General features: G+C 33.9%; 1 protein-coding gene across 3 annotated transcripts in view; it reads left to right on the top strand.

Moving 5' to 3' along the window:
* DGKB (diacylglycerol kinase beta) overlaps nucleotides 1–26,361 on the top strand; it is a 326,673-nt gene that overhangs the window by 182,794 nt on the left and 117,518 nt on the right. For all 3 annotated transcript variants that reach the window (XM_079302918.1, XM_079302917.1, XM_079302919.1), the window contains one exon: nucleotides 11,897–11,961. In XM_079302918.1, the coding sequence (XP_079159044.1) occupies nucleotides 11,897–11,961 (65 nt within the window). The remainder of the gene's footprint in view (nucleotides 1–11,896; nucleotides 11,962–26,361) is intronic.

The raw sequence follows: 26,361 nt of genomic DNA on the forward strand, positions 1-26,361 counted from the left end.
ATAATATGCAGCTTACATTGCTAAAAGGCTTATACAGAGCTTTATTGTTTTCCTTTTGTCTTGGGAACACTTTGTCTAGCTGTGTTTCCTAGAATGGATTTTGAATAGATATTTTGAAGTAACTCATGCCAGTTTTAAAGAGACACCACGGACTGCTCTGAGAGTATTAATCAAGATATGCCCTAACTTTTCTCTGGCATTACAATATTTGGACATCTGTTCTGACTCCTTACATGTGAAGTAGGATACATTGGCATAAATGAAGGGTTTCATTATCTTAAATGTCATAACATTTGTTTGAATTATTTTGTGTAGATTTTAAATGCTGAAATTGTAATCTTGTTTTTTATAGATTTCTTTGTCCTTTCAAAAAACTATAAAAATTGAAGCCTTTTAAAATTCCATAGGTAATTCTGAAAACATAGTTTGCAATTTGTGCAATAACAGTGAAATTTTTGTAGATGATACTTTAATGATTTTGAACAGTGTAAGTATTTTTGCTAAAAGAAATCTAAGGATAAAAACACTTTTTATTCCAGAAACAGAATTGTTGTCACAGATAATGTATACATAAAGGTCATTATGAAATGCCTCTTTGAGGAGCATTGACATAGATTAATTTATTTGGAAAGTGATGGCAGTTTGACTGGCAATTTTCATTTTATCAGAAGGAATCTGGGATTAGCTCAGCTGCTTGGTGCATGGTGCTAATAATGCCAAGGTTGTTGGTTCTATTCCTGTATGGGTCGTGCACTTCAGAGCTGGACTTGATGATCCTTGTGGGTCCCTTCCAATTCAGTGATTGTGATTCTGAAATGTGATGCTACATCTGTCATCCTTAAAACAGTATCTCCCTAGTATATTTCTTCTGGCTAAAGAAGTGGCTTTGAATATGATGTGCATTATTGAAACTAAAAGAAAGAATAATTCTAGTTCCAGGCTTTTGCAAATGTTTGGAAACATTTTGTTTGCATTGATCTTTAAATTGCATATGTTTTTTATAGGTTTTGATTGTTCATTAGCAAAAAAATGCCCAGTAGTAAAAGTAGGATTTAACTGATTTACATTGCCCTTATTAATGCTATTATTATACAAAATAATTGCAAACATTAGGATAATCTTACTCTGAGATAATATCTGATGTCATATGGATGTGATATTTATGCTTGAGTAAAAGTTAATATTAACAACATTTGTCTTGGCTAACATTATAAGGATTACTTATTACAAACATCAGCAAGACAAGTGTCTGCTTACTGTGCAGCAAATTTGGGAATTCTAGCTTGTCATTTAGTATTGATTACACTATTTAAGTAGTTGAGCAAAGCAGCACTTTACAAACAGGTGCTCTTTGATTTGCAAATTTATAAAAATCTAGGTGCAGCTTTCAGCCTACTGCATTGTTGTTTTTTAAGGTAAAAAATTGAAAGGTGATTTGACTATTCTTTCATTGAGACCAAAGATTTTTTTTTTTTTTTGCGTCTTCTTTCTCACGAAGCAAATTGATCTATTGTCAAAAAATGATGAGGTTCTCCACCTGTAAAAGATATTTATACCATAATTGTCAGGCCTAGAGTTCAGAGAAACTGCCCCATTTATGTTGTTTACAATGAAGATTTGTGGATCTAACTTTGACTGTATGCTTTAGTTGTCTCCTGAACTTTGTCTGCTTGTCCTGCCTCTGCACTGCAGGTGTCTGCACCCTTAGTTTGATCACCTGGGGAGTAATTTTGTACACTAAATGATTGATTTAGGGAATTGTACCCCAGTGTTTAGTGTAAACAACTTAGCCTTCTAGAAAACCTCATATGCGTTGGAAATCCTGAGTAAATGGGTCTTATGCAAAGAGTTTTTATACAGATATAGAATCCTCCCAAACAATTTGAGGCTGAGAATAGGATACTGGTATAATATATTCAAAGCTACCATGAAAGCCCCAAGTTGCTAAACAACCATGACGCACTGAGTCTGTCCAGATGGTTTGCAAAAAGCATTATGCAAGTGCACTCTTGGGAGGGGGAATTTTTTTGCTAGAAAATTTAAGGAATTTCTTAGTTTCCTTACAGTACTCTGGACTTTTTCACTAGTCTTCTGCAAATTTGTATCCTTGGGATGTGAAAAGGCAGCAAAAGCATTTCTTTGACCCTCTGCAAAGGATTAATTCAGCACTTTGAAAGCAATTTGGACATTTTTATTTCGGGGGTTCAAAATTCTCTACAATGTTAAATCATAACAAAAGGCTGTAGTGCAGTTTCCTGGGTTTCCGACCACATCAAGAACGGTATTTTTTATTTTGCTGTGGGACTGTTTAATAGTGAAATAGTTTTACATAAACCAAGAGTGAAGTACATAATTGGTAGTTTTGAAAGTTGCTGGGTGTTTTTCCCTTTTTCATTTTTAGCTCCATGTTGATTTTGTTTTAAAAAAAGTTTATATTTCTCAATTATTAGTGTCTTTAGTGCAATAAAGAACAAGTTTTTTGTTGTCCCTAAGTACCAATATTCTGATAATAACCTGTAACTTATTCCCTTTATTGCACATAATAATATTCTCTCTATGGAGTAAATAAATTTATTTAACCTCAAAGCCTTTTAATGTCAGAGTCTACAAAAATAGTGCATCACCTCTGTACATCATGCTCTGGGTAGACCATTACTGTAAAACATTTTGCATATCTAAATTATTTATTCAAAGCAGCTATAGAAAAAGCTCGATTTGTTTTGGAAGGAAAATATATGTGAATTAATTTTGTAAAATTTGAATTCATCTTCCACAAACACGTTTGTCTTTGGACATAATTTAACACTTTTCCATATATCCAAATATTAAGTCCAGAAAAGGCTTTTTGTTCTCTAAGCCATAGCATAGGTTAATTTTTAATGCAGGTTCCTGTTATTCATAGAGAATATTTTTTGAGTCCCTAAATGTTCAGTAAAATGGCATCTAGTTCCATTTTTTAGTCTATTTCATGTTTTAGATAGCTGTTACTGCAAAACCTGGGCTTTATTAAACTTAAGTGCAGCTGATATCACTGTTCATAGGAACTAATTATATTAAGTCATTGGGTTGACTTAATTCATATTTCAGGGAATATTAACCCCTTGTATTTTCATCAAAATATTGGTCATTGACATGTAGCATGTCATTGGTTTTTTCACTTTGGAAAAGAATCTGACTACTTACACTATGTATGAAAAGAAGTATGCATTCACATTTTAAGTTAAAAATTTGATTAACACTAGCAGTATGTGATCAAGATGATCTCCTAGGGTGTAATCTCTTCTATCTAATGTTGTTGTGAACATAACATTAATCTAATTGAATTTTATTTCTGCAGTACCTTTTCAGAGAAACCACTCTGGTGGGAGTAAACTTGGCATGAGTAGCTCATGTGAATCTAGCTCTTTCTTGGAGGCTTCTTAGTTGGCCAGTTATTTTCAGACTTACTGCTAAATAGGTTTGTCTCAGTTTGATAAATAACTCTTCTGCCATTTTGGTATTGTTGCCTTCCCACAGCTACCTCACACACTTTGACAGATCCTTAGGGTCTGAACTGGGTCTCAGGTGCAAGGAGGTGGCCTGTGTTGGTAGAGGAGAAAGGAGGGGTAAGCTTGAACAAATCCCCACAAAGGCAGAAATTAGTAACCTTATACAACACAGCTATTAAATAAAGGAGAAGGATTGAGAAAATATTTTGATTGATGCAACACGAGAGCAAATGCAGATATTAAAAGTTAAAGAAAGTTGCTTCTGGACCTTTGAGACAGAACAAACAGGCTATATGAAAGATGTAAGGGAGAGGATCTTAAAAAGTTTGTCGTAAATCAGCAGAGAGAGAGAGAGAGTGAATGTCTGTAGATAAATAATCCAACATCCAGCCCTAATTTACGAGTATGTTAGGGTTTTTTTATAAATTAATATTTGTTTGTCCAATAGGAAAGATAATAAATAATATTGTAATGCAAAAATTTAAATTTCAAATAGAAAATATAATGAATGAGGAAAACAGTGACCTTTTTCAATTAAGAAAAAAAAATATTCTTTCAGTGTGTAAATCAATGAGAGATGTTTTAGTGGTTTGCATATTTCTTATAAAAATAAATACCTGCTATGGAAACAAATGAATAGCATAAATATGTATTAAAATTATAAGGCTCTGTTGCCAAGGCTTTGACTAACAAGTTATGGGAAGTTGCTAGGGAGAAGTCAGGTGAACATTTATTATTTGATCCCTATCAAGCAAATGAGTGTATAAAATGGGTGGTGATACAAGATTTGGCTTGAACCCCATCGAGGATTTCAGAGAACTGCTCAAATTGTTGCATTTCAGACATACCTTCATAAATGTAAGAAGCTAGGTGTGCTCAGTTTCTTGTATGATTAATAACAGAAGACTTTGGAACAACAATTCAGAGCAGAGACATGTTGACATGCCTTTTGGGAGAGTCTCCAAAGAGCCTTTTTCTAACTCTTAAACATACTGGGAGGATAGGGAAATCACTCTGACAGTTTAGACACCTGAATTAAGGGACTACATGCAGCCCCTGAGAATACTGCTCTAATGCAAATTTAATCAGTGTTCATAGTAAAAACACCCAAAGGGATTTATGTTTGTTTGGGGGCTTTTGGGGGTGTTTTGGTGTTTTTTTATTATGAGAATGTTTGAAAAATCATATTACAGTATGACATTTCAAGACACTACTCAAGCAGTTATTCTTTATCCTAAATTCACTTTTTTCTTTAAGTCTTATTATGATGACGCTAATTAGTATTTCATCCAAAAAATGCTTAGTAATTGAGCAAATAACTCACATTTCTCTCCTAAGAACTGCAGAAGTGCTAGGCATGAAACTGTGCATTCGTTTCAAGCTAAACAGGCTTTTAATGTAAACTTTGTTTTTGTGCTTTTTATTGAAGACACCTGTGAGCCATTTCTATGTTTCTCTGAAGAGCATCTAAAGCAACAACCAATTCCATTGCAGGGTGTTGCCTGTATTGACTTTCAGCCCAAGCTGTGTCCTTGATTGTGTTCTGCTCAAACTCATTTTGCAGGATAATCTGGGGCTATTTCAACATAGTTCTCGATCAGCAGTTATCAGAAATGGTACTAAGGGTTTACCACAGAGATCTTTTTAATATACAAGATATTTAATACACTGTCTATATGGCTATGTTGGCTAGTTGCCATGTGATCACTTTTCTCCTTCTCTTTTTAGTGACCACATAAACACTTAGCATGGACCTAGAAGAACCCTTCTCTAGTTACAGTAAATTTAGGGTGACCAAATATAAAGAAGGGAAGATGTAGCACAGTGTATCCTCAGCAGAGATCATCTTACAGGGTACATGTCCTCTGCGCTGCATTGAGTCATGGGCACATGACACATCTGGACTGATAATAGCTTGTCTTACCTTCCAGTCTTGCACTTGATTAATGACTTAAAAATGTAAGTACATAGGAATGTATTGTCAGTTTCTAAACCCCAAAACAGCTCCTCAAAGTCCTTGAGATATTGGTACAAAGGCTTGTCTTATAGGACTGGTCCCTACACAGCTGGAACATGTGGCCACCCTGTATAAACTGATCAGTAGTAAATACCAAGGAGTCAGTGGCTGTCTGTGCCCACAATTTATAGATTTATACACAGGCAGAGCATTGGGGTGGCTGAGTTTTCCTGCATGAAGACTTTTTTTATTATGTATTCCATTTTGTGTCTGTGAGAATAATCATAAACAGAATTCTGACTTCAAATAAAAAGGCAGATGAAATATGCTTACCTTTGAAGGCCTGTTTGAATTTTTTTGTTACTGTTTCCAGATATACCATCCTCTGGTCTTTTGTCTATCCTTTATGAATACTGTGGTTATGGTATTCCATCCTGGGTTTTGAGAAACTGTTTATTTAAATGAGTGTTTAAAATATGAACTGTCACTTGGCTTAGCAATACCAGTACTGCTGAAATGTATTTAAACTTGAACATCAGAGTGTATCACAGACAAAATAAATAGCATTATCTTCACAGTTTTAGTGTTCTTCAAAAGCTGGGAAGAGAAATTTCTCAGATTTTTGGTGCTCAGATTTTTTTCTTAAGAAAGTGAATTACGAATTATTGCTATCTTTTAGTAAAGCTCATTTAAGAAGTGCTTGTAAGCTCTTCTTGCTCTGACTTTTTTCAAACTACCATCTTTCTCATCTATACAGGCCCAAAATATCAGTAGAAACTAATACAATAATAGTAACTCATATTTCACCAGAAACTGATGTAGTAATGAATATTTTTTTAAGCCCTTTACCCTTTCAGGTTAATTAATTTAATTTAATCAAAAACCTGGGAATCAAATGTGAACTGACAGCCTGATTCAAGCAAGGCAGAACATTAAGCTTCTTGACTGCCTTTTACTAGACTCGGTCATTCAATGGTTCAATATAATTTGTTTATTTTAGATTGTTATAATGGTGTGGGAAATGCTAAAATGAAGGGCATACCTCTGTTTTTGTATTGTATATATGTGTACAGAAAGTAGAATGCAGAATTGTGAGGATGTTCATTTATCTAGAAAATAATTTCTAGAAATTAATTTTAAGCCACCACAGCAAAATTTATTCATCAATTTTCAATGATTTTGTTTTTTTTTTTTTTAGATCTGTACTATACCACATTAATAAATGATGTGAGCTAACTGGTTGTTCAGGTTAGATTTGCATTCTGATCCAAAGATTACAGGTTGCTGAATTATCCCTTAAGCTTCCTAGCCTTGTGGATCCATTAAGCCTTAATTAAAGAAGCATATTAGGTAAAAAGAAATAATCAGACCATTTGTATCCAAAGAAGATGCACACTGGTCATTTGTTTGTTCACCAGCATAAAAATTATTATTTAATGGAAATTTTAATCACAGCAAACTTATAGACAGACATATATTAAATGCATTAATCTTTCTATAAGGTTATTCACAATGTATAAGGTTACTCCTCTGAAAAGACTGCTTCAGATTGCTTTCCGGTAATGCTAATACCCATTAAAAAGATGAATATATATATGTGTAAGTCAATCATAAGGTATTAAAGAGGTGTAGCAACTTAAGCTTCTTTTCTTCTTGGCAGGTCACTTTGAGAAATGTCCTAGTTCAATTAAAATATTTTTTCCATTTCCTAGGAGTAGATTCAGATATGCTCTGTCTGTTCTCTATCTTATCTTCACTGTCAGGATTTAAAACAAACCTGAGTGAGGTATAAGGATAGCCCAGCTGCTTCAGAGCTTGAACAGGTTCAAATATAAGGGTGCATATATGTGTATATGTCTGCATGTTCATTGCATATATGTCCTGGTTGAATACTTGTCTGATGTAAAGATACATTTTTTAAGAGTTGGTACAATTTTGTAGAATTTAAACTGGGATAAACTGCATTTTCTGCTCTTCAATTCTTTCCTCTCTTGTTTCTAAATGCTACTGTAGTGAGTGGAAACCATCTGAACAAGAAAGGCATATAAAAGAGCACAGTGTGACAGTTTCTTTCAGATTAGATTGGTACTATGGATTTAGTTAAGAAAAATTATCGTGTAAGCTATTGTCATATGACTTGTGAATGACTAAAAATATTTTATACCTTAAAAAAGAAATGCAGAATTCTAGAATAGTTCTGTTCAACTCAAATATTCATACAGCAGTCTCAGAAACACAAAATTGCCTAATTGGCTGCATAGTTTTGCTTTAGATGCTCAGTATTCAGCATTACTATGTGCCCAACATTGATTCTGATGCAAAACTGCTCCTAGAAAAAATCTTAATTCTTGGATGGTTTGGTGAAATGTATTACAGTTAGAGGAATAAAATGAGCTCTGTGACTGAAATGTGGATGAAGACAAAAGTGATAGTTTATATTAGAGTGATGCCATAACACCTTCTTCCTCCTTTCATCTTGCAACAGGCTTGATAATATTGTTTTTCCTCAGATTATTATTATTATTTATTAATTTTTCGTCATTTTTAGGTATGTTTGCATTTACTTATGGTGTGTTATTTGTAAAGCTGGAAAATATTTCTACTCATATTTAGTAATGTTGAAAGATAGTATTTCAGGCCAAAATGAAAATTGATTTACTAATAAAAATTAATATGTTAATCCCAGAGGTTCTGTTAATTATAGACCAGTATCTGACTGTCGAATGATCATTGTTTAAAATCCTATTATCTTTGCTAGGTAATATCATGAAGCATGCAAGTTTGCTTTACTGAATCCTGGGTTTTCTCTTTCACATCAGTTTTATAGTAAAATACAATAATAATTTCTCATATTTTCTTAGCCATTCACAGTATCAGCTACCAGGAAAGGTCAGCACATTTTGCAGACTATATTTGGTTTACCATACTGTTACTCTTTTTCTGTACAGTTAATTAGGTGATTTTAGTACAGCTTTTGGCACAAAAATAAAATAATTTCTCCATTGGTCAAACAACAGTTGCATGTCTAAACAAGGTGGGCTAGATTGAAATGCCTACTAGAAATGGTTGAGTGAAGTCAGCTAAAATCAATAGTGTTACCAATGTAGCCAAAAATCTCACAATGGAAGACTCTGCTCTCCTCAGCCAGGAAAACTCTAATGGTTGTTCCTCAGGATTCAGGGATGGCATCTGGAACTCCTGCAGCTCGTAGGAGACAGTACTTACATTCCCACTCACTCTCAAGTTCCTATTACTTTCAGTTCTTCCCACTGCTTTTAATTTACTTTACCAGTTGATGTGCTACTGCCTTAAGTACAAGAATACAGACATTTGAAAAACAGGAAACTCTGTTTAGTTTCTTGGGGTTTTTTTTTTGTTTGTTTTGGGGGGTTTTTTGGAGTTTTGTTTTGTTTTTTTGGTTTTTTTTTTTTTTTTTTTTTTTTTTTTTTTTGTTGTTTTGTTTTTGTTTTTTTTTCTCTCTTATCCTTTTTTTCCCACTCAAGCAGAGGATTGTTGTCCTATGCACAGTCAGTATGGGCTGATTTCAGATTTTCTTACAGTGGGGAGTTTATGGTTGAGAAGAGGTCCCTGTGCTAGGGAATCTAAGGACTCTACTTTGGATTTGGTTGAGGGTTCAGAAGAACAGCTGGACAGTATAAACTGAAGGAAGCCTTAGCAGCTCTCCTACTTTTGAGCCTGTCTGGGTGTAGTTACTTTTCTGGTTTTCAGTTTCTATCAATAAAAGTAGCTCTTCAGCAATTTTTTTAGTGAAATTGACGTGTGCCTGTTTTGTGCTGTGCCTGTCAAAATTACCTGGGCGTATTACTTTTTTTACCTCTCTGTTCATTAAGTCAGTTGATTCATTTTGGAGTCAGAAAATGTTCAGGGAGGGGAAAATTTTGATCAAATCAACCTTGCATGGAAAGAACTGCCTGCTTGCCATCTGCAGTGGGCATTGATCCCTGGCTTGTTTGTGCCTTGCATTTGTTATGTGTGAGTAAGCACATTAGCCTTTTCATTCCATTCATTAGACAGTTAGTCCTTGATTAATGTTTCCTAGTTTCTGTCAAAAATGCTACTACTCCTTTATTCATTTTGTCTTGGGACTGTGTTATTCTTCAGTGTGTGGAAAATGAACAGTTAACTGCAACAATAGTCCTTTCATTTCTTTTTCATATGAAACTGGCTGACAAATATACTTTTCTAATGCCGGCGCATCTAATGTGGGATAAAGTATGAATGCCGGGTCGTTCTAAAGTTAACAGAGTTATTATTTTAGTTCAGCTAGCAGGCATTGTTTAGAAGTGTGGTGTCTCAGGGTTTACTGTCAGCTTTATTTCATCCGTCTCCAAGAGCTGTGGGATCACCTGGATACTTGTGGATGTTTGCCTTATAAAATTGCACATAAAAATAAATTTAAATTAAAAATGAGTGCAGTTTGAGAATGCAGCACTGAAAGTTTCAGACAGTTTGGATGACAGGAGAGAACAATAAGGCATTTTTTTAACTAACATCATTCACTTGGGAATTTTGCTGTTGTTGCCTTGCAGAACAGTGAAATATTGAATTACAATTCCATTCTTAAATATAATAGAAAAATGCATGAATAATTATGTGATGTGCATAAAAGAGCAAACTATGTGCATCTTTAGAAACTACATAGCAGGATTCATAAAAAATGTTGAGTAACTTGAGGGAGTCAATACATTTGCTGCTGCTAATTGATTTAATTTGACCAGTGATCACAAGTTTTGCCTAAAAATTCTTCTCTGTGTTACATCCTTATGTAGATATTGTGTGTAAAATTTTATTAATTACATACTGCTTTTTATTTATAATTGTAAAAGTTTATTTATATGCTATTAATCTATCTGAAGAATTTTACCTTTGAATTTAATGGTATTGAAGTTCAACCATAAGTTAGTAAACCAAACTTTGAAGTTTGGACCAGTCAGTTCTCTGGTGCATGCCCTGCTTAAGATTTTAGTAAAAAAAAAAACTTTTTTAAACACAAAGTGTTGAAGTCATGGTTTATATTAGTGGGTACCTTTATATCTGCATTAAATCCTTTCTTATTTGTGATTTAGATTAACATTGATTTGTTTAAATAAAAATTACTTTGAACAAAAGTTTTATTCATGTTTGGAATCATTACTAAATAATTTAAGTATTTAATTTGGGAACTTTTCCTCCAAATTCTAATTCCCATTGATTGAAAAGAATTTAAAATGTTGCTAGATTACGAGGCTTATACTGGATTTAATATTTCACTCAATTTTTTAGGCTTTATAGTTCCATAATCTTTTAAGTTGGTAAATAATAGGTGGGGAAGTTCATATATTAAAATATTAATTGGTTATAGTGACAGTTTTATTTGTTGCTTTTCTCAACTGCTATTTGTATGGAAGCTGGAATTTTGCTAACTGAACTAACTCTTATATTTATATTCATATATATACAGAATTTTAGGATGCAATTACAAAGACATGATCCAAATGGATTTCTCTGTGTTGATTATCCTCTGAAAGACTCAAGAGTTGGTAGATTTCATACTCTCATAATTCATTTAATACATACATTGAAAAATGAAAGATTAATTCCTCATTTGTAAAGTTTTAATGATTAGTATGAGAAACAAAAATTACATGATCTGGATTGTGGAAAAAATTATCTTCACACATTCAAAGGAGATACAAAAAATGCCTTGAAAACTGATTCTAGCACATCAGTTCCAATTATTCTATTTTCAACAAGTTCCACCAGTACAATGGTTTTATTCTCTTCTAAATATTATATACTTATAAATATTTCATACAGATATTTCATTTCACATGTATGTTATTTGATTATATTATTAAAATAATTTACTTTATTTTAAAATACTGATAAAATGTATTTCATTATATTAAGCAATATTTCCCCACATGATTTCATGTCCTGACATACAGAAAATGGGGAGTCTTCTAGCAATTATTTTCTACCCAGTTTTTCAGAAATCTATTGAATGCCATATGAAAATATCAACTTGTATGCACATAAAGTTACTTTGCTGAATCTGTCACTCACTAAAGAAATGGATTTCAAATAGTTTATTTGGTATTTCTACAAGACAAAACTGTATCTTGCAGTAAACCTTCTCCATATCTGGATATTATTTACTGTATAAAATTTGAAAACACTTTCACTACACAAAACTATCATGTCTGATTTGTAAAAAGAAATAATGGAGACTGTAACAAGAATAATAAATTACCAAGTTCAAATACATCCCATTCTGGGAGCAATGTACCTGTAAACTTTCTAAGTGATAAGAGTACTCCTCTTGTTGAAAATGACTCTTCACAAAACATCTTACAAATGATATATATTGTTTACAGGTTGGGTCTTCTGTTTTGCAATTTTCCTGTCACAATAGATTTATGGTACTTTTTTTTTTTCCTTGTCCTCTTAGGATGCTTCAATTGCCCACAGATTCCATATCATGAGAGAAAAACATCCAGAGAAGTTCAACAGTAGGTAAGAGTCTAAAAATATATGCATATAAAAATATTTTTCCATGTTATTAAGATATGTTCTGTGAGGGGTTAAGTTTTGCACATCCTTTAAAATATTGATTCTTGCAAAAGAGAGGAAATTGGTTCATTTTATATTAAGCATATGTTTCCAGACTGCTTGTAGTGTAACTTTTCTGATATCTAATATTCAGCTGAAATGAATAGCATTATAAATGAACTGTTCTCACAGGTGAAATGTTTGCCTTGTAAGGCTAGCATGGACAAGATGATGCATTGTGTTTGTGAGGATCCCTGAATTGACACTTTGCATTAGGCACTGAAGAACTCTTCTTAGGCAGCTGCAGATGGTGATCCTTATGTTTCATTCCCACACTTACACTGGTACATTGACAGGGAGCTCTTCCATATATACTCTTAGTAAGGGCAAGTGAATGCCATTTCACACAGAACTGCTTTTATCATTAAACAACTTTGTTTCTATAAAAAAAGCCAGGAATGAGACTATGCATCTGTTTCTTGTGTTGCTCTCTGAATCTTTAGTGATATTGTAGAGCTTTTTTCTGGAGATTAAAAATGCATTACATTTAATGTAAATTCAATATCTGGTTTGTTGAGTAGATAATATTCATAATGCAATGTTTATGTTTGTTTCTTCTTATTTAGGTAATTTAGCAAGTTAGTTGTGGTGGGTAAAAGTAACATTTCAGAAACTTTAATTAACATTTAAAGATACATGGGGAGAGAAAAGTAAGAAGATACAACCTTATTTGGAATAAACAGAGAATGTCTAGAAATAATTATTAACACAAATATTTTTTCACTGTGAATCTAACCATAGAATGTTTAGTTTTCCATGAGAGTGACCTGGAAAGTCAAATTTTCATAGACCTTAGGATGAAAAAAATATGTTGTTTGTGTTTGCATCTAAGAGCTGTACAGAATGAATTTTAAATATGTTTGAATATTATCTTGCTTACTGGTTTAGTTTTTTTTTTTTTTTGTTAAAAGTTTTATAGCTAATAGTCAGAATGGGGGCCTTTTTTCTCAAATACTCAATCTGCTTAGCATCTATATAATGACACACTGTGAACCCAAGTGTACTTTGCAAGTCACATAGTGCAAATTTGTTTGCTGTGACCCCCTTTTCTTAGCCCTGAAGCTCCTTATTCTGAAAGAATTTTGCTATGGTAAGATCTGTTCTATGCATCCCAATGTACTGTACACTGCCAGCAGGACTAGAGGTACTGGACTTTTAGCAAATGACAATATTCTGGGTCCTGAAGATTTAACTAGTTTATCAGTGGTCTTTCTGCATATTTTCAGCAGTTGGCAATTATAATTTATAAAAAGCTCGGCTAATAACATGAGTTTCAGATCAGATTTCATGTCACAATAAATCATATGCCATTAATAACATCTGCTAGCAGACTCACCTTGAAATTCATCTATATTTTAAGGAACCTGATATTTCTAACATTGTCTTAAGGAAATTAGTTACAAAAATATATAGTCCTAATCCCTACATACTTTGGTAGTGCAATATTGAAAGAACTTGGAAAAAAGCAATGATTCTCTAGATATATAAAGATTATTCAGAAAGGTTGTGCCTTTCTTAAAAACAGTGTAAAGCCTTGTACAAATTATAATAGAAACTGATACTTTAAGATGTGTTTTCTTTTTTGTAGTGAGAAAAAAAAAAGTTCACTATTTTTGTTCAATAGAATTTTCCAGATGATGCTAGTTCCCAAATACTTTTTTTCCTTACCATTTATTTGCCTGTCAAAATAAGTCCATAGCATGTTGCAGCAGCATTTTCTTGGAGGGTATGAAAAGAAACCCCTTTTTTAGTTGTCTGCTAAGCCCCAAATCTTAATTCACCAGAATACAGAATTTTCTATGCAATCTAAATTATTTAGGCTCAGCAAGTCCAACTCAAGCCTGATTCATAGTGGGCTCTGTAGTTAACAGCACCTGCTCCTTTGAAAATCCTACATTACTAATTTGAAAATCCTACACTGTCATATGGGCATCTTTCTTGCGATTTTTAAAAAAGAATTCTTTTTTGCTTTTATGTTAGTTTCCTCTTGCCTAGTTTTTCAACATTTTAACTTCCACAGCTATCATACAGAGCAGATCCTTGCACTGAGGTTCTACTCTGAAAAAGGAACATGTGAAAATTTTCCTTACTGAAGAGAAGCTTTAAATTTACATTGTGTACAGAGGTCTTTTGAAATACACAGGTGTTATATTTGCTTCAGTGAAGCAAATTAGGTAAAGTTTGAAGTTAGAGAATCTTTAAATCATTAAATTAAATCCTAGTCATGATCCTCAAATTCCTTAGGATATTCCTTGCCACGCTGATCCCAAGGTTCATGTGTAAATAGAGTACTAATAGGAGAACTCCTGACACATTCTACTTGTGTAGAGGCAAAATCTTGTACCTGTTTGTCTCTCAAAATGAAAATGAGAGAATATTGCAAGACTTAGAAAAGTTCTTTTACTGACTACTATCCAATGTTGTGGCATTCTTTGGAATTAGGTCACTAGTTCTTGGGAACTGTGTCATATTTTGAAATTCCACAGCATTCACAGATTTTGGATACCAACACTTGTATTATTGACTTATTAAAAATAAAAATAAATAAATTTAGGTTTAGATTTCTAAATTGTCTAGGGATCATTAGACGTCTTTGAAAAATCTTAAGTTCAAGTAGGTATAAATGTTTATGCACTAAAAATCCACATTATTAATTGTATCCTTTGCAATGAAGCACCTAGCTATTTGAGGTTTTTAAGAAATTGAAATCAATTTCCTTTGCAAAAAGGGTCCTCTCTGTTCAGAAGCTTAATTTTCAATGAAAAAATACCTTATACATGCCTTAATACCTTGAAAATGCTATACTTGTAAGCTTTGATATGGAATGACTCCATGCAGTTTTCCAAATAAGGCTCAGCATGAATGTCTACCAGTGATTTTAAATACACGTTACTTGTTCCTAAATCCAGGTCTGGAAGAGAAAAATTTTGGTGATGATCAAATAGTAAAGAATGGAAGTGAGAACAGAGTAGTTGCATCCTGAGCTCTGTCAAAAAAGAAATCTTACTATGGCATGTTAATTATATATTTTGATCATTAGCACACTTTATCAGAAACCAGGACAGATACTGCATTAAGATGTATATGTGTTCATAAACCCCAAAATCTCTGCTGTCACATTACCCACCCTGCAGGTCTGAAGTGCTCACAACCTTGTGCTGGAGAAATCAGTTTCCTTCCCAACATCTTCTGTTTAAGAGTAGGGTCAGATTTTCCAATGTAAGTGTGGAAGGGCTGAGTTAGTGCCAGTGGGGATAAAACTTGCAAAAGGCAGTATTTCAAGTAAAAGTATCATTAAACTAGGACATTCTGTTGAAATAATGATTCAGTTAGGCCAAAATGCCCTACAGGCAGATCTGTGTAAACATCATAGGCTTGATGCTGGGAATAGCAGATGTATGAGTTATGTGACTGGAATATACACAAGGAAACAAAGAATATTTTCAACAGAAAAATAATTCAAGTTGATGTCAACTTTTCTAAAATCATATTCAGTTCAATTAGGCATACTAATTTGACACTCTGGCATCCCATAGCATAAAAGATATTTCATAATCTCAGTAAACTAAAGTAGAATTTATAGATTACATTTATAGTTTTAAGTACATTGTCTTTGAAGCTTCCCAACATCAGTCTATTTCCATCTCTTAAGAAGAAAACCTAAAGCAGAAAAAGTTCCTAATAACTTTCTTCATGTCATATTCCTGACAATATATTTTTGAGGTTCCTTCTCAACTCATTTAATTATGATTTTATTTTGTGCTGCACATATATCTATACATTTAATTCTAGGAAAGTTTTTAAATAATAGAAAGTACTGACTGACCTTGTGCAAGTGTTCTCCAGGAGAATAAGGAAAGGCCATAGTAAGAAAAGGTAGGAGAAATGGCAGATCAGTGAATCTTTAGCAGGTTATTCTGAGTGTCCTGACATGGGTACTGCACTATATAATGTAATTATAGCATCATATCTTTAATAACATAAAAAAAATAAAAGGGAAAAAATCCTTTTCATGCATACATGGTTTCTGTATCCAAAAGTTTTATTGTAAGGGATGTCTAGTCCTGCCTGGCAGCAAAAAAACCAGAACAGAATTATTCCACTTGAATACTGGAGGTGAAGGCAAGTTCAGGTTTTGTGACTTAAAGTGAAAAAAATCAGGTTTTTTTTCACTTGCAATCAGAGCAAAATCAATTATGATGGAGTGAATTAAATGGTCTACTTTCAGATGTACTCAGGCTCTGTTTTAAAGTTGACTTATTTTAGCTTAGAATCAAACAATCAAAATGTTTCATTTTGGATAGAACAAAACTATTCTGATATTGTCATTATTGTTCCAGTTTTTCAGTTTGGTGGAGTCTCTTGTATTGAATCACAGCCGCATCTTTTCAGTGAATATACTAAGCATCAACACAAAATTCCTAACTTTAATTGCAACATTTCAGCCTCTCCTTCAACCTCTCCTCCCTTCCTGGTTGTGACTGATATGAAAATGTTTGAAAAGAAGTCACTGGCCCCACAGAGAGACCAGATTGCAGACATCTGTTACCTGTCCCATTGAACCCACAGGTTCCTTTTCAAGAGGGGATAAGGCTCCAGGGAACAGTACCTCTGAACTCAGGCAGCATTACTGCAACTCCAGTCATCAGAAGAAGCAAAGCAAGGTGCAAATATTTGTGATAGAACACAAAATATTTTCCCACAAGGAAGAGAAGGCTCTCAGAGAACATACTCTGCCTACCTCCTGGTTATAATGTCTGTAAGAGAGAAAGAAATAAGAAAACAACTAGATGTTGTCAGAGTTCAAAAGTGTAGTAGCCCACCTTTAGAAATAATTCCTGAAGCACATAATGTGTGCTTGAGTTGGGACAAGGGAAGATAGTTGGAGCATGAAGCTGGTTTAGCCTGTTTGTGTCTGCTCTCTACAGAGCAAAATCACAGCTGTTTGCATCTGCAATATCAAAACAAGATTTTATTTTCCATTTATCAGTTTTTATCATTTCTCTAGAAAGTGCTTATGGGCTTACTCCTTGAGAGGCTCCTTACTCTCTTGAACATTTTCTATAGCAGCTGTCTGGGAGGTTGGTGTGGTTGGGGAACCTTAGGTTCAGACTCATGAAGACTAGAGGCAGTGTGATGTATAAAATGTATGTCAAGCAGGAACCCCTATATCCTGGGAATTCCCTGGGATTTCAGAGTACATCCCTGAAAGCTGTGTGCTGCATCAGACCATAAGCAAATTTATAAGAATTTATAATTTAATTTAAGAAATTAATTTATAATTTAAGAATTAAGAATTTATATTTATATTCTCAGTGTCTCCAGCTATCAAATTCACTACTGCAGGACTAAATGGGTTCAGACTTTGTTGGGCCTGAATATTTGAGGGGATTGCCATTCTGCACCTTTAAAAACAAATATCTAACATATATACTCTTACTCTTGACAAGATATGGGAATGTTATCTTTTTTTCTTTAAAGAAAATTGTATGTTTATAAGATACCTAGTGATACCTGGCTTTTTAAAACAACAGTTTCTTTACAAATTGTTAAGTAAAGTGTATCAGGGTTAATGTTAAAGGATTAAAATCATCACATTTCTAGGAGACAGGACTGTTTATGGTGAAGAATCATACAGAGGGATTGGCAAAGCATGCATTGTGGATGTAACAAACTTGTTGATTCACAAAAGGTCTACCCATATGCTACTGCCCAAGGTCAATAAAATCTAATTTTCTTCAACTTGTGTCAGGCTGGCTAAGAAATTTATTGCAGATGATGTTTCCTTACTCAGAGCAGGTCACTGAACCTTTTCTATGGATTGAAGTGCCTAGTGGATGTTTTACACATTCCTTAATTAATTAAAACTATTGCCTTTTATTACAATGTGTTAAAGGCAATTGTAACTATAAAGGAATTAATTTTTGGTCTCTTCCACAGTATAGTCACACCAATTGAAATAACTGTGAATAACACAATGATAGAAAAAGATTTCTAACTTGTTGTCAATTCAGATGTGAGAGAAGTCTATAGTAGATATGAAAAAACTTCTAACCTACTGCTTGCTCTTTGTTCCTTGTTGATGAAGTATGGTCAAGTATTTCTGTACCAATCAATAAGGTTATTTTCCTTGTTTTTTTCATGAACACACTATATAAAGCACTCTTTAATAAAATTGGATTTTATCAAATACTGCTGCTTTTTTTGAGAGGGCTTATCATCAGAACTAATGAACACTAAGGTGGATTTGCAGCTTCAAGCTTCATTTTGAATGAATTAATTTTCAAATCTCAGAAGTAAATAGCAAATCTTTACATAACTTTGATGTGGATATAATTCATGTTTACAACAGATGCTGGGTTTTATAAACAGTTATGCAGCAGCCCTTTCTAATATATGTCACAAACCCAACAAAACCTTCTTTCAAAATCTAGTCAGGATTGCTAAGTGGCCACAACACACTTACATATAATGATTGACAATATCCAATCCATTAAAAGCAATGAAATGAATTGTTAAGGGATAATTTTTACACTTCCTATTTATTAAACATAAACACATTACTCTTTAGTACAAAGAAATTAAAATTTAATCAGAGCAATGAAAACCTTTACTCTGAGCCGTGGATGCTTTATGGTGCTTTTTTTTAATCCTTTAATTCCGGTAATTAAGCCCCTACTACAGTTCCCATAGATAATGAGGAGAACCCAAATGCTCCTTTAGTACAGCAGAGACTGACACAATATACAGCATGTGCTTTTACTTCTCTTGTTCTTCAACTCACAAGAAATTGGGTCCTAGATTTGCTTCAGATCCTGAATCTTATGACTAATATACTCCAGGTTTCAACTCTACACTCTGCAACTGCAAATTGGTTTATACAATATTTGACAAATTTAGGTGATTAGCAAGAAAATTTTGAAGAATTTAGCCAATCCTCCTAACCCTATCTTAGTACTACTGTTCAAAATTCATTTTTAATAGATTATCTGAAAAGTAATGCTTTCAACCAATATGTCAGTTCCTGATTAAGCAACCAAAGTTCTTGTCTTTGCTAATTGTATAACTGAAGCGATTTTAAATACTTAATGTATCATAAAAAGAACCTGTGTCAACATCTCCATCTTTCAGATAACATTTTCCATTTTCCTCTTTATCCCATTTCAATGTAGTTTGCCTGGCTTATGTGTTTTCATTTAAGTAATCTGACTGTTTTCTGATCTGATTCCAAAAGCATTATTTTTATTGCAATAGGATATACAGCCCTTTCTAAGAAATGTGCAAAGCTAGAGGTATTTTCCAAATTTATAGTATGAACTAAAGTATAATTTGTGTGTCTTGGACAATAAGATCAGTCAAACACATCTCTCTGTTAAAGTTTTTATTCTTTTCCAATTTCTATTTTCTTTTTATTAACATGGGATATATTTTTCCAAATAAAATATTTTGAAAATATTTGTTTTAAATATCGTACAGCAATTCATATAATGCATTTCTATGAAAATTGAATGATAGATGCAGCTGTACTATAAGTGCCTTTGTTATAACTGCAGTGTTGCTATATCCTCTTCAAAATATAATTTTGGAGCTTGGTTTTATTTGTAAAATAATACCAACTACTGCTGCTCTTTATTTCACCTGATAATGACATAAGTATATAATCAAAATTGAGAGGTATGTTTCTTAGTATTGAGGATGTCTTTAGCATTGATGAACCAAACTTATATTTTCTATTCTTTCATATTTGTGTTTTCTTTTTATATTTTTTTTTGTTTTGTGTTTTGTAATGATAGCCAAAATATTTTTTCAGTATCTTTCTGTATGTATGTGTTTGTGAAACAAATTTTTAAATACATCTTTAGAAAAAATATCACCAATTAAATTTATTGATTGACTTGATCATTTAAAGGGAACAGCTGTTACTTTCTCTGATTTTTGCCACTACTGCTATTGAAACCAAGTGTATCTAAGAGATAAAAGTGATTTCAAGTTCTGTTGTCTATCCTTCTCTTGTGATGCTTTATAGTCTGTTTAACAGAAGTTCTGATGTGTTTTGAGAATACTATTTTGGTCATTTATGCCTTTGAGACTAAGTAATATAATTTCTTCTGTTCTTGCCATTCCTAAGACAGGCTTACTCATTTTAGGATCTTTCTGTGTGCTGTCATGGCACTGTAGGAATTCCTCTCTGTCTTCTCTTACAATTCTATTGCTAAATGATAGGCAACTATTGATCTACATCTCCTTCTGAAGCAGGAGATTAATGGATGGTCATTTTCTCTCTCACCATTGACACCAGGATCCTGCCCTCAACTCTTCCCTTTGTCACACAGAGAAATTGTGGGAATTTAAAAAATTTTGCCAGATTGCTAAAAGAAAAACAATTTATGTTCAATTAGTCCTCCATTTGCCCTTCAGGAAATATACATTGTGTATATATTATCTGTCTGGAGTGCTCTCTAATGTTCAGCTCTGGTCTGGGTAAAAGGGTTCATGTGGCAGATTGTTGGCTAAGGGATTGCTATGCCCCTGCCTCCTTCCAGCTCCAGATATCCGGGAGTACTTTATGGGGAAATTGCCAAGACAGGATACAAGATGGGTGAAGAAACGTGGGGAACAGTGTCCTTTTGTTACTGTTTCTTAAAGATCAGTAGTTACAGAATTCTGAATTCATTACTATCATGGATTGTGAGAATGAGCTTGATGTTTCTGCTAAGTTCACATGCCATGGCATAAAATGGACCACCATAGGAAAAGGAGAAAATCACTGGACATAAAAACTGTTATCTAGTACTTACTTGGAATTTATTAAGATGGGAAAGTTTTTAGTTAGATCCAGTTTCAATCCCTGTAAGTCAACTTAATTATGGTAAAAACTAATATTGTTCCTTAGGTTAATAATAATATTTTTTAAAAACAGTATTTAACTTAGGTTATTTTTTTCCTGATGAGCTAAAATATGTGACATAGGTAGATGTGGTAAAAGCTACCTAGAATTTTAATTTAATAGTAAGAGGAAGAAGTTGTTAGTTTTGCTGCCTTTTTTTTTTTTTTTTTTTTTTTTTGGTTCAAATTAGACTTAGGGAACAGCTGCAAGTAATATGGTTTCCTGATTCTTGAGAACCTTTCAGTTACACTGTTTTTAATAAAGATTTGTCCATATGAGGGACAGCAAGGTCTGCTAACCTTTCTTGCAGCATGCTATTTCTGAGCCAATTATGAAGATGTCTAAAGGCATCGAATGCTCTTTGGAACAGTAACTTGTGATTTGGGAGTATAATGGCCAACTGGAGAACTTTCTCTGCGGTTAGCATATCTGTACTCACAATATATAAAAAACAAGGACAGAATTGATTTTTTTTTTATGAGCTAAAATTCTACTTGTATTTTTTCTTTTTGTTATGGTGATATATTAATAACTATAGTAACAGCAGAAGTAGCAGAAGCTTCCTAAGTGTTTTGGATTTTGATAGTAGAGCCTTGAAGGCTGTGTTAAGTTGTCAATCTAAGGTTTTTATCAAGATTTTGTTGATGTTCAAAGGAAGAAAAAGGTGTTAATCAAAGAAATATGTTCTTCTTGCTGATATGAGGCAGCTGACTATTCACACTGAATGAAATCTTCAATATGTTTAGCTGCTTTGATTTTTTAGAGAACTGTAGTATAAATCTTCACTAAAAGTGATTTGGGAGCATAAATTTAATTGATAAGTTCTGGGCTTTTCAAATGAAACCTGAATGGATTGATGTAACTAAATATGGCTTATCTAAAGAAACCTTGCAGCAGGAGAGCTGAGCAGCAGCCAGGACACTGGAGCCATGGGGCTGTTCTTATACTGGCATCATAGTGAGGGTAGTCAGCCAGGCAAAGGGAATTGGGGTTCAAATCCCCCTTCTGACAAGGAATAATCAGATACACTCTCTTACTCAGAAAGTGGTTTAGTGACTAAACAACAAAATAGGAGCAGGACTACAAGGAAATTCGAATGCCATCATTAGCAATGGCAGCAGAAACACAGGAAGCAAGTAAACAGGTGGGAATTTGATTCTGTCATGAGGTTGCCATGTGAAGAGGCAGTTTTGTATTATTTGAAGACTGGTATAATTCTGAGTTTTTACTATATTGGTAAATTACTTAAATATTTATCCGCTACTTTAGTAATGCAAGTGAAGTAAGTATCATGGAACCTGGACACCTCTGTTGCAAATGTGATGGATTGTGTGTGTATATATATATATATGTGTGTATATATATATATATATGTATATGTATTTGCTAGTATCTGCATGCCAGAATGAGATTTGTAGCTGCTTTTGTTGCATCTAGAATAGGAGAGCAGCACCAAGAGCTGTGAGCTGCCAACCCTATATAGCAAAGGGCATGAAGACCTGTGCTGCTAGCTAGATGAGTGGACACTGGGAGCCACAGCAGTAGAAAATGATTCAGCAGGAAGAGATTTGCACATGCTTGTGCTAGGGATCCTTTGTTGGGGGTCCCTCCTTGGAGGAAACAGCTAGAGTTTTCTCTCTGTTACTGCATTGTGAATAAATTGCATTATAAAACAAGACATCTGAGTCTCTGCTGTAGGAAACTTAGAGCTGAATTGGTGAGGAAAGCTGGTCTGACCACATTTGTGTGGGGTGTGGTGAGAAGTAGGTACCTGTCAGCTCACTGGATCTGCCCTCTCTGGTCCCAGCAGTGACAGCATCTGGTGTTGGGAATGTGACTGCCAGAGTGTCTCGTGAATGGTCACGCTGGGTGGTTTGCTTAACAACCTCAATGCCCAATGACATGAAAATTGTAGAATGAGGGAATATAGGCGTGGTGCAGAACAGTCCTCATCAGATGTTAGACACAGCAAACACTGCCAAAGACAGGAGTGCTTAGAGGTACAGAAGGAAGATGCCTGTCAGAGCTACTCTAAACCTTCACTAATTCTGAGTTTCTCAAAAAGATTCATGGACAGTGACAGCTGACCCGTGTAATGATCTGCTTCTAAGCTGAATGGCACTGCAAGGCCTGCAGGAAACACAAGACTGCATATTCCCCTGATGTTTAGGGTACACTTAAACTACTAAAGGACAAGGCAATACCACCATGGCTGTTTTCCTTGTACTTTAGAGCCATCTGAGTTGGCACTAGCTCTGCCATTCTGGAAGCATGCTCCATTAAAAAATGGAGATGTGGCAGATTGGATGAAATGTGTGCACTGGTTGAGTACACTGGATCACAAGCTAGTGTTTCCTAGTCTCCTATATTATACCAGCTTCTTAGTACTTATAAAATGTATTTTAGCTGTCTCAAGTGAAGGAAGTCTTTGAGATTAAATTTTAACTTAGAAATTTGTTCTTGCTGTAAGGCACACTCATCTTTTCCTTCCTCTGGCACCTTAGGACTTCTCTTGTTTCTTTTTCTGATTTGACTCCTTTTTTCCTTGCCTTTCTTGACTTAACTTTGTTCCTTCACCTTATAAAATAATCAAGGGTACAGATTTCAACAAAACTATACTCTTGGTTAAGAAGGATTTCAGTTTTTATTATAAAGTTAAATTAAGAGCTGCTTAATGCTCATGGTTTAGTATTTTAATAAAAAGGGAACGGGAGAAGCTGATAGAGCAAGAGAAAAGTGCTTTTCAGCCGTGTCTCTAACTTGAAGTCTTAAATGTTGCTTTGTTTTGTGTATTTATTAGATTTTTTTGAGACCTGTATATCACATTGTCTATCTTTGTAGCACTTCCATTTTCTGTGGAATGAGGTGTAAAGCTGCATGTAGTGTATACTTCTACCAGAAAACTCTTTGACTATTTAAATTTAAGTAATAAAATCATAAGTATGGCCATTTAATGCTCTGAACTAGTAGCACACTAAAACCTGTAGCTTGAAAAAGGATATATCCAGTTTCTGTGCCAAGATTTTGATGCACAGTGAAAAGTTTGTGAGAGCTTTTGGAGGTGCAATCCCTTTTGAAAGCATATGGAGAGCATGATTTTTGTCATGGAAGTCTGTTCAGAAGTATGAAGCAAAGTATCAATGTCACTGCAGACTAACTACTACCCAGTTTTTCTGGAGTTAATTACTTTATGGAGTTTTGGGTTTTTTTGAAAGCACTCTGACATACCTACCTCTGAATATTAGCTTGTTCTGTTGCCCAAGAACTTGAATTTGGAAATAAACACAGACCTGTCAACTGGCAATGTTAGACTGTATCACTGAAATCCTGATATATCTGAGCTTTGATATTTTTCACCTTTTGTCACAAGACATGCATTTGATCTTAATAGTTGTAAGCTAAAAAATGCAGAGAGATAGAATTTATTATAAAAATAATGACTTCATAGCTTTTTTTAATTAACTGATGTATTGTCTTTGTACATTAAAATTAAGTAACCTCCAATATTTCAGACTGTCTTATTTTACAGACTATTAGTAATGTCCCATGTATAATATCACAGAATATTGAACAATTTTTATGGCTGGCTATATCTTACCCACAAGTCACAGGAGGTGAACTTTCAACTGCATCAGATAATACTTAAGGAAAATCAGTATCTTTATAGTTCATAAGCTTATGAAATTGTAGATTGCCCATGAGAGCAAACTATCCTGCTTTCTGGAAGGAGGAAAAAAGTATGTAACTAGTAAAGTTTCCTCAGAGGTAGTGTTGAGCAGGAAGTAGTTTAGTTTCTCTGATCAGAAAAAAACCAGAACCTTCCTTCATGACAAAAGGAGCTTTTCCTCTCTTGCAGTTGCTGCTGCACTGAGAGCTGCAGTGCTTGCTTGAAATAAGTCAGTCCCAGCTGTAACCCCCTGATTAAGACTCACTTCCCCCTCTGTGCTGCTTAAATACAAGTTGCCTTGTGCTAGGCACCTTGGGGTTTGGTTCTCTGTTGTTAAATGGTGAATGTTTATTTAAAGGAAGCAGAGCACCTGAACAGTATAGGTTCAGCTGAGGGACTTGGAGGATGGTTATGGTGTCCTGCTACCAGAGTGACAATTCCAGCAGGTAACAATGAAAACTGTGGCTAGAATTGCAAAGGTTACAGCAGTTCTCTGATATGTTGGTTATTAATTTATTATTTTTTATTGCAAATATGATATACAAAACTGTGTCTCCTAAGTCCCAGGTGATGTACATTGACTCACTAGATTCAGTTAATAAAGGGTAGCTAAGTATGCTTTTATATGTAGCTTTAAGCTGATATTCCATCTGTTAGCTAACAGCTCTTTCTAAATGAAAATTCCATTCAAATTGGCTTCATTATATGTAGGGGCTTTTTTTTGGTTTCACTGCATAATACAGCCTAATCAAAGATAGCTAAAAATAATCCAGGTTAGCTCTACATGGAAGTCATATGTATCCTGAGAGGGGAAAAAATCCAAAGGTTTTTTCCTTTGCACTGTATTTTTTTTACTGCAATGACCAGTGTAAGAAAGTCTTTAGTTACTGGTTAGCCCAATAGGATTTCTTCATACAGGACAGATAATATGACCCTGTATTGGTTTACAAGATGGATTCCTGAGTGTATTTACAAGCTGTGACTTTCTGCAGCTGCTTTACAGAAATTCTTTGATGAGAAGGCCAAATTTAGTCTTAGGTAGACTGATACTTTAAATAATGATGCATTAAGTATTTCTGTCAAGATTTCTGCTTTTTTTTGGCATAGGTCAGTCTAAAGATTTATTCTAGGGGCATCTTTGGTACCACTTCAGAATATGTTTGGCTTGGTTTTGTCTTCTAGGTTACAATATGGAATATTAATTTTCAGTTTTATAGAAAAAGAGCTAGACATAGAAAGATGTTAGTTTTGCCCCACTTATAGAGAAGATCAAAAGGAGGAACAATAAATTACATTATCTACTTTGGGTTTAATGTACACTTTCTATGTTGGAAACTAGTGAAAATAGTTTAAATATTTGCTAAGATATAGCTCACCTTAATAAAAAAATGCACATAGAATATATTTGTTTCTTACCATTTTAGAAACAGTTGATACCCTCATTTGTACTTCATAATCCACCACAGTGAAGGCTTAATAGACCATTAAAGAAACGGTGGGAAGTTAATTTTAATATGTAATGGTGTGAGGGGTTTTATTTTTTCCTTAATACAATGAAGCTTCTAACAATTTTATTTGCGAAGAAGATGATTATTTAATAAAGTGACAAACTGTCCCACTGATAGGATACATTAATTTTCTTCTAAAGCAGTTCCTTGTACTCCATAAGAAGGTGATAATTAGGTTTGCAGATTAGAATAACATAATCAGACCACTTGTGTGGATGCTTGTTAAAATATATTTTCCTCTT

This window comes from Erithacus rubecula, assembly GCF_903797595.1.
Source record: "Erithacus rubecula genome assembly, chromosome: 3".
Classification (NCBI taxonomy): Eukaryota; Metazoa; Chordata; class Aves; order Passeriformes; family Muscicapidae; genus Erithacus; species Erithacus rubecula.